The 9697-nt window shown below is 36.9% G+C and overlaps 2 protein-coding genes across 2 annotated transcripts in view; one reads left to right on the top strand and one right to left on the bottom strand.

Moving 5' to 3' along the window:
• Positions 1 to 5638, bottom strand: part of slc9a6a (solute carrier family 9 member A6a) — a 25295-nt gene extending 19657 nt beyond the window's left edge. The window contains exons 1-6 of the mRNA XM_005913199.2: positions 5203 to 5638; positions 3672 to 3865; positions 2393 to 2470; positions 2118 to 2194; positions 1846 to 1958; positions 762 to 867 (exon numbers count right to left, since the gene is read on the bottom strand). Coding sequence (XP_005913261.1) covers positions 762 to 867; positions 1846 to 1958; positions 2118 to 2194; positions 2393 to 2470; positions 3672 to 3865; positions 5203 to 5494 — 860 coding nt within the window. The 5' untranslated portion in view covers positions 5495 to 5638. The remainder of the gene's footprint in view (positions 1 to 761; positions 868 to 1845; positions 1959 to 2117; positions 2195 to 2392; positions 2471 to 3671; positions 3866 to 5202) is intronic.
• Positions 5639 to 6435: 797 nt separating this feature from the next.
• taf7 (TAF7 RNA polymerase II, TATA box binding protein (TBP)-associated factor) overlaps positions 6436 to 9697 on the top strand; it is an 8798-nt gene continuing 5536 nt past the window's right edge. Inside the window, exons 1-6 of the mRNA XM_005913197.3 lie at positions 6436 to 6646; positions 8047 to 8123; positions 8219 to 8297; positions 8527 to 8660; positions 8844 to 8964; positions 9108 to 9166. Coding sequence (XP_005913259.1) covers positions 6628 to 6646; positions 8047 to 8123; positions 8219 to 8297; positions 8527 to 8660; positions 8844 to 8964; positions 9108 to 9166 — 489 coding nt within the window. The 5' untranslated portion in view covers positions 6436 to 6627. The remainder of the gene's footprint in view (positions 6647 to 8046; positions 8124 to 8218; positions 8298 to 8526; positions 8661 to 8843; positions 8965 to 9107; positions 9167 to 9697) is intronic.

Raw genomic sequence — 9697 nt, 5'->3', positions numbered from 1 at the left:
AACGGTTCAATATCGATATGAGTATCGTTGCACCCCTAATATACATATATATATTTTTTAACATTATGTCGAGGTAGTTTTGTGCTCAAATGTGCTGAACATGGCAAATGTTTATTTCCAAATAAGAGATTCAGATCTTTGAATAAATAGCTGTATAATAAATAGCTATTTGAACCAAGTGTCACAGTAAAATAACATTTGTTCACCCTCTCTCTTCACAGCCCCCACACTCGCAGAACAAATCACCAGGCATTTTGTCTATAAGCATTCTGGCTTTCTGCCTTTCCCTTGGCTCCCACAGTATCTTCAAAGAAAATAGGAATGTGCTCTTAGCTGACTCATAACATCAAAAACATTTAACCAATAACAGAAAAAAAAGAATAAATAATGCAATGTTCTGCATCTCTGGTTGAATAGCCAGAGTCTTAAAAACAAATGGCCAGTGATTTGTCATGTTTATCTCAAGGCACTGCAAAAGCACACAATGCCATGCTCTACTTAGTGCACCCGTTCAACGGGCCGGTCTGAGTGTCTCCACAGGGCCGGGCCCCTCCAGTCTGCCTGCACTTTAAATTTACAATTCTGTGGAAATTACAGCAGTTCCATGTGGCGGGGGACAAAAACCAAGTCAAGTGTCAGTTTAACAAACATGTTTCACATTTAACAAGGTGTTATTGGGAGCTGATACCAGGTTAGTAAAAGGTCACAGGTCCATCAACAAAAAAAGAAAAGAAAAAAGAAAAAAAAGGGAGACAACTTACGAGGACAGAACCACGGCCACGGCATCGTTAAGCACACTCTCTCCAAACAGTAATGCGTAGAGATCCACGTCCACCTGCAGCTCATTAAAGATGGCCAGGACTGTCACTGTGAGGCACAGAGAACATACGTCAAAATTCACTTCCAAACGCTGCTATACAATGTTGTGCAAAAGTCTTGAGCCACCTTTATTTCTTTACATTTTGCTTGGAATATGGGTGCAGCAATTTATTGCAACATCTACAAACATGCATGGAAATATGGTATATAAGGGAAAAAACAGATTTTGTACAATTTTAATGAGCTTTAATTGGTAAGACCAACTTTATTATTTAAAGCTTGAACTCTCTTAGGCAAAGCCTTCTTGTCTTTTCTCTAAACAGTCTTCAAGAATACTTCTCCAGGTTTCCTGAAGGATATTTAAAGCTCTTCTTTTGGATGTTGGCTGATTTTGTTCAATTCTCTGAAAAGATGATGCCACGCTGCCTCAATAATGTTGAGGTTCTGGCTCTGGGGAGGTTAATCCATGACAGTGTTCTATTGTGAGTTTTTCTATCCAAGTATGCTTGTACAGCACTGGCAGTGTGCTTGTGATCCATGTTATGCTGAAAAATTAAGTCCTGGCCAATCAGACAGATCAGACTCACTCACTTTTGCACCTCTCTCCTGACCTCCTCCATACAGACTGACAATGGCTACAACTTAAAAAAATTCAAATCTGAATTCATCACCCAATAAGACTTTTTTGGTAATGATTTCAGTCCAGTTGGCATGCCTCAACTTTTATCTCTATTCCCCTACCATTTCTTATGAGGCTTTGAATAACAGTATGTGGACGCCTTGTTAAGTAATGTCGACACAAAACCGGTTCATTCTTTGAATTACATACATTTTTTACTTTACTTATTCATGGCTCAGTCTCAAGGTGCTGAACAAACATAAAAACATTCAGCTGAAAATGTCACTTTTACTGGATGCGGTGTGGTGGTGGAAAGGCCTTTTGCACACTACTTTAGTTAATATATGTAACAATGTGCTTTGAGTTAGTAGAAGAAAACTTTTAAATCTGAGAAAAATCATATGTACCAGGGTCTGTGGCAGAGACAATGGCCCCAAAAAACAGGCAATCAGTGAAGAAAAAGTCTCCATTCAGCTGGCCCACCTGCTTCATTAGCGTCACACAGCCATACATCAGCAACCTGATGGAAGAAAAGGAAGAGCAGGTGGTTTTGTCCATCATCATAAACAACAATAACTTTAAATGTGCATAGTTGCACAAGGGTTGTAAAATCACAAGGATGAATGGCTTTCATGTTTTTGCTTTTTTTAAAAAAATAATTGCAAATTAAGTCTCTTACCCAATAATAAAACAGGAAATGACTGTCCCGAGAAAGGCGTAAGCCAGGATGGATCCCATGTTCCGAAAAAAATGTCTCTGAAAGACAGAAGAGTTACCAGATCAGTAATCAAATGCATAAATACTATAAAATAAATTATTCATCTTGATGAATACGTAAACCCCTGCGGTCTATAAAGAGACCACAAATGGACATGAAGTTATTTAATTAAGAGCCAAATACATACTGAAAATATGTATTTAATAAATGTTGACTTTTTATATGATATACTGTACCCTTTTTAAGCTGTAGCCAGCATGGAAGATGATAGGTGGTAGAAGAATATTGAAGAACACTTCAGGGTCAAAGGTCACCTGAGTTATACAAAACACAGAACAAAATTACAGATCTGCATAAAAAAAAGAAAATTAACAAGTTGTTTTCATTAATATTTCTTTCTATGCTGTTGCATTTTTGGATTGACTAAAATATCAATTAATCAAAAATGACCCATATGAGGCATCATGACACAGCTTCCAGGACAATAAACAAAAAAACTACTATAATAGTAAAATGGCATGTTACAGAACGAGGACAGCTTCTAGCCACATACATATACACACACTAAGGCTAATGCCATTTTTAGATGCTAGATCTAGAGCAGTGCTACATTAAAATCAGTATGTGGATTCAATCTCTGACAATGGATTAGATGTATGCATGTTTGGAAAACAATCCTCAATTTCTGAGCGTGAGATTATGACTTAAATAGATTAAACCTGTTCAGCAGATTGTTTACTTGTTTGGTGGTTAGAATAGCGTCAAGAATACTGCTTGTATGTAATTGTGCAGCTGTTTAACTGACAAAGTACAAAGTGACAAACACACCCCAGCACATGACAACCGTAAAACAAGTACTTTTATGGTTTCTTTTACATTCTGTATCACTAATAAAGGCATTCTGCCAGTTATTTTAACAGAACATTTCAGGCCCTGTTTAATAGTCTTCAAACTGATTTGATCTAGATGTAGAGCTATTGTTTTAAAATTGAAATAGCTACTTAATATTGATAATAAAGAATTTGTATTACATAAAGTGAAATACAAATCGTTCAGCTTACAAAAAACTAAAACCACCATTTAATCCCATTACAAATTAACCTATGATTTCTCTCTTGCATTGGTTAGTTATGTTGTATTTAAAATATCAGAAGGGAAACATGTGGGGTAGCTGGTTTTGATCATCGGTGCTTGTAGATTTAAACATCTGCTATCATTTCAGTGTAAAATAACTGATAATTACGTCTTTGCTGATGATTAAATCATCTGATTGCTCCAGCTCAGGGGTGGGCAATGAATCTTCTCAAGGGGATACAGGAGAAACTGGGACTCTTGTGGAGGGCTGTACCAATAACTTATACACAGATAAAATTAATACTGAGTTCAATTTACTGGCACCGTCCTCCACAACAGTCCCAGTTTTACATAGTCCCTTAGGAAAATAATTACCCATCTCTGTAACACAACTGCTTGTATGTAGACATCAAATTCAAATAATAACACGACACAGTATACCTTGCGCAGCATCTCATTATCCTTCATGTCGTTGCCACTGATCTCCCCTTTCAATGTGTACTCGTAGAACTTGCCGCTTACATTGACCAGCAGAGTGGCAGGGCTGGCATTGAACTGGCAATTCAAGGTGATGTTGCCACCATCCAGAGGAACATGAATGATGCCATAACGCAAAATCACTCCAACAATTAAGCCTGGGGAAAAATTCATAAAAACGAAAGACAAAAAGAAAAACAACAGGAGAGAGAGAAGAGTTGATTAATACAGGATTTTTAACAGTTTATGGCACGTCGCCACAGAAACGGATGGCGAGTGTAGTTTCAGGCTACCTGATACTACAGATGGTATTAAATGTTTCAGTGGGATTCATTTGTACAAAAACTTTTTTTTAAACAAAGGTCTACTCTGAACATCACACACGTACCTAACAGCTCTGGATCTCAAATTAAAGTCTTAACACATCCATGTGAAAATAAATTACCCTATCAGATACCGTACCAGCAAATTAGAATTTCAATTAGTTTAGATTAGATTAGGCCATATTGTCTCCAGTGGGAGAAATTTGTCTTGGACAACCGAGGGGAATATGTCACACAAAATAACACAAAAATCACAACATGTCTGGTATCCTGTACCTTTTTTCCAGAGGTCTCATATTCTTTATAAAAGATGTGATTTATATCTGTAGTGATTTTCTGTCCCTTCTTTATCACCGACTCTTTAAATATCTCATGGAGAGAAAATGGAGGCAGGATGACAATCATCTTTCCAGCTATTTTGATCAAATTTTGGATTTGTGATCTGATCTTGACCTAAAATGCTCAGATCAAACATCTGTTACTATTGGTAGTAATGCATGGTTTGGTAACCATGTAGTAGACAGTAATGTCACAGCAAAAATAATAGCATAATGTTACTATCCGCCCTATGGAGCCTTCATAAAAACTAAAAATGAGTAATTTGTGAATGTCTAGACTCTAAAAGCTCTGCACAGCCAAGCAGAAGTTATTAATTATCTGTTAGATGTGAAGCAGCTGGGTTGTGAGGCAAAATGTAAATGATTCTACGGTGACACGACCACTTCCTCTTCTACAGGTTGGAAGATTTGTAACAATACTCCTGAAATTCAATATACAGAAGTGGAAGCAAAGTCCAGTTACACTCTCATGATTGGCATTTGTCCAAACAATCACTTGTGACTTGCACGAAAAAGCAAAAGCAAAAACAAAACAAAAACAAGTTATTTAAGAACTTAAATTCAGTAGGATTCATAAGACAGTATTTGGCGAAATTGCTTAGGTGCTGAGATGTAATTTCTAAGACTAAGCAGTGTAAAAGAGGCGTCCACTGTCGTTAAATTACGCTTGCTCAATCACAACACAAACCGGAACAGTCCTGCAGCATAAATGTGTTAAAAGGGGCGAACTTATCAAGCCTGGTGTTGACATTCGTCTGTTCAAAATCTAACTATTAGGATACAATGAGTGTAACAGCTCGGATGACGTCTCTCTGTCACGATGGACCATCTTACCATAAATCATTGCCAGCCCGGTTTCGTGGAGAAACCTGAACCGCCGATGTTTGAACAACCAGATGGTCAGGATGGTGAGGGTGAGGAGCAGGATAAAGATCAGCAGGTCAGCGCTGTCTTGTCTGTGGCTCTCCTCAGCCTTTTTCTCAGTAACGATGTTCTCCATGGCACTGTCTTCCTGAGGTGATGATGCTCGGCAAACACTGATGCAAACAGGCAGGCTTACTAGCGCGAGCAGCCACAGCGTCCTTGTTGCCCTCCGGGCACTGCTGACAGTCACTTTAAACACCATTTCGGCTTTCGGCGGCCAAATGCTGCAACGTCGCCGAAGGTAAAAATAAACTTGTGCAAATATTATTCATAAACGAAGGGGAGTGGACAACAGAAAGACGACAGCAAAAGAGAAACCAATTCCGGCCCGGAAGGGAAAAGTAATTTTTCCAGAAAGTGTAATTTTATGTTTCAAATTAAAAGCACACCACCGTACCGTGGATGGCTAAAATCAACGCCAGTGGAAAAATTTAATACCGCAAAAAGAAAACCTTCTAGATAAATAAAAATGTCTATCTGGCAGTTTTCTTGGAAGTTTGCTTCTTATTAGCGCTGATAGTTTTCCCCGAAATCTTTTATTATGAAATATTTGACGATAGCGTGTTTACCGGGAAGTGAGTCCAACAGTCCTTTAGGCTATAGATTTGTGTCGTATTAAAAAACAAAAATAATAATAATAGTAAACCAAATATAATAACGAACTTAGCGTTTATTTTAGATTACGGTTTAATTACAGTTTAATTCTTAATAGAATAACTTTAAATAAAAAATAGCCGCATATTTCCTGTGGTATTTCCTCTTTCCTACTTCCTTCCTACTCTTTTACTGACAGACCATTTAGCGTAACGATACGAACATCAAATAATAATTGTAAATATTTATAGATACATTTAACTATATTGGATAAAGAATATTCGTTATTTTTTTGTTTTTTTAAAAGTACGATTGACAAGTCTCGTGATACAGATGGTCGCGTGGGACGTTCCAAATTATCGGAATTTTTATATTTTACTGTCATGCGCTGAAAAACAAACAAACTAAATTTCACTGTTAGTCCTTATTTAATAACATGGCAGTACAAAAATATGCACACATATATATTATAATTACTTAATTATTAACTGAAATATGCCTATAATTTGTAATTTAATGCTCAGACATACGAGTTGTACAGCCAAGATTAAGAAAACACAAATTTCCGAGGAGGTCTTGAAAGTGGCAAAGCCCTAAGCAACACTCTTGTTTTCGCTCGTGATTATGCTATCACTGTGTAGCTAAGAAGTCTCGTTTTTGTCAGTCAGAATCGTCATGTTTATGCGTGTTTAGCATTGAAATATATCTATACAGCTGCACCATCTAAACTTCTAAACGACGATGACATCTAAACTGAAAGGTACGTTAAAAACCTTCAACCCTTATCCTTATGCTAACGATAACTAGCTGTTAGCCTCGTAGCCTCCACTTTTGCGAGGTAAGGAAACACTTTTCGTTGTCGGTTATTAAGATGAAGCTGATATAACTCAATGGTAGTAACAATAATGGTGATGATGAAACAGAACATGTTGTCGGTGGCAAATTTTAACAACTGTTTTCGCAAATTAGCGTTTATCGTTCCTGTCTTTTGAACATTGTGTATAATCTCCCATAGTGTTATTGTTCCACAGTGTGGTAGACGTCATTAATGTAAGATGCACAAGTAACCTTGTGTAATTATCTGTAATTAGATAATTAGCTGTAATTATCTGTGTTTTACTTTTGATGTAAAGACATTCGTGATAGAATTTGAAAAGAGATTCAGAGTACATTTGGTTGGAACGTTGGTTATTTTTTCGTTCATTTATTCATTCATAGTATAATATAATAAACTAAATGTTATATTGAACTAATAATAACGTTTGTTGGTTTGCATATACGCACTGTGAGAAATAAAAATGGTTTGGCTATTTACATTTTTAGCTTATTACATTGTAATTTCCTTTTTTGTCAGCACTGAAATAAACTTTACTGTTGTAGGTACTTAAGATAGTAGTTAGTGTTTATATACGAGTGTTTGTACACTAGTGTGTATTTCTAGTGTTGCTGCCCAGTGAAAACTTCACACCATTAAAGACAATTTTCCACAAGTTTAAAAAAAAAGCAAAACAAAGAACACTCAAAGTAAAATAATGGATATAAAATCACCAAACTTGGAGATTTCTTTCCACGGGAAGAACATGAAAGACTATAAAGTGATCAGTAATTAAAGCTGTCAAAAAATGTGGTGGAGTGTAGTGTTTGCCCCTGAGATATAATGTATGTAAGAGAAAATGCCCAGCTAAGGTACTGAAAATGCTTTAAATGGTCCACAGACGAGTCCGTCCAGCCAATGATTCAATTGAACTGACTTTCATTTGTATAGCGCCAAATCACAACAACAGTTGCCTCAAGGAGTTTTATATTGTAAGGTAAAGACCCTACAATAATACAGAGAAAGCCACAGCAATCAAACGGAATGCTATGAGTAAGCATTCAGTGAGAAAGACAAAGGAAAAACTCATTTTTAACAGGAAGAAACCTCCAGCAGAATCAGGCTTCAGGAGTGGCGTCCATCTGACACTGTGAAAAAAAGACAGTGGAAGAGAGCCAGAGATTAATATATTAGATACTATATTACTTCTTACTTCAAAATAGGAAAAATGAGTTCCATAATATATTTTAATGTTAAAGTAGAATGACAAACTTTGTAGCTTGTCAGCATATAGCAAGCAAGACATATTTTAACACTTTCATTATGGTGATGTGTTTTGATTTTAGTTGGGAAGGTCGGTTCCAAGAGCAAGGAGGATGCCCCTTATGAGTTGGAGAGCCAGTTTGTCCTCAGGCTTCCTTCGGTGAGACTTTTGCACTTGCAGAAATTCATTGTTTGATGGAAATTCAGTTTTATCACCACCAATATGATCTGGTTTCATTTTTCTTTCTTTTGCAGGAGTATGCCTCAACAGTAAGAAGGATTGCACAGTCTAGCAGTATGAACATGAAGGACAGACTCACCATTGAGTTGCACCGTAAGCTGCTCACAATCTTGGCACTGGTTTAATTTGTCTCATGCTGTCTCCCAGTCTTGTTATTCATTTACAGTCGGGTCCAGAATTTTGAACGTTGTACATATTTCTATACCAGTTTCATTCTTTTTGTTATTTAAATGTAACAATGATTGTAGCATACTAATGGATCTTGTTAAAGAATTGTCACCCACATGTCCCCTTAACAATCATTTGTCCCTCTTATTTGTAGCTGATGGCCGTCATGGCATAGTTAGAGTAGACCGTGTTCCTTTGGCCTGCAAACTGGTTGATCTCCCCTGCATGATTGAGTCACTCAAAACGGTGGACAAGAAGACGTTTTACAAGACCGCAGATGTCTGCCAGGTAAGCAAGAGACTGGAAATAAATAATTTTTACAGTTTTCCATTATTTTATTGGTTTAAAATAAAAGTACATTTTGGATTTTAGATACGTGTTATGTAAATTTATTTCCCCCAGTTACAGTGCAGTGCAGTACAGATTAATCAGCATGGTATTTTGCATTCATTTTTCCCATCCACGGGTTAGATGCTCGTGTGTACACTAGATGGAGACCTTTACCCCCCTTTGGAAGAGCCAACTGGCACTGACCCCAAGACCAAAAAGAAGGATAAAGACAAGGACAAGAAATTTGTTTGGAATCACGGCAGTAAGTAATTATATACAGACAGCAGCTTTTTGACTTGTTTATATTGAAAACTTGGCATATCAGCAGTTCAGGAAACATAATGTCCCCTCCTTGGGTAGTGGACTGATTTTTGGCTTCGCTAATCCCATTGTTTTGCTCTTTAGTCACCTGCCCTCTGAAGAACACGCGCAAGAGGAGATTTCGGAAGACTGCGAAAAAAAAGGTTCTGACATTTTTCATTTTCCCTACAGCAATCCCCTCCCGTGTCCCATCCATCTCCTTAGCATCTCGTTTGATGATCCATCTTTTTCCTAGGCTCTCTTCCAACAAGACATTTACATTTCATAAAACAGGAACTATGGTAAAAGTGAAAACTAAGATTTACATATAAATAAAGCCTTTCCATCTTAGTTTCCCCCAAAGGCATGCAAAAAAGCTATTTCACTATTGCTTTGATCAAAGTGAAAGCGAGTGGAGCTGGAGCACTACACTTTGTCTACTTTGTCTTTTGAATAAATCTTCCTGAAGGTGCAGAGCTGAGCCATATTGATTTGGCCCCTTCTGTTTTTAATCGCTAATGTACTTCCTGGCATGTGGCCAGCTGCTACCTTTGTGTGTGTGTGTGTGTGTGTGTGTGTGTGTGTGTGCATTTTTACAAATTAAATAGTAAAATAAATAAATAAATAATAATAATAATAATAATAATAATAATAATAATAATAATAATAATAAAAATATATAAAATATACAGAGT

This window comes from Haplochromis burtoni, unplaced genomic scaffold (genome assembly GCF_018398535.1).
Source record: "Haplochromis burtoni strain Fernald_Lab_line unplaced genomic scaffold, NCSU_Asbu1 Contig_4, whole genome shotgun sequence".
In the NCBI taxonomy this organism is placed as follows: Eukaryota; Metazoa; Chordata; class Actinopteri; order Cichliformes; family Cichlidae; genus Haplochromis; species Haplochromis burtoni.
The sequence above is the reverse complement of the archived record's forward strand: the minus strand, read 5'-3'. Positions and strand labels throughout refer to the sequence as shown.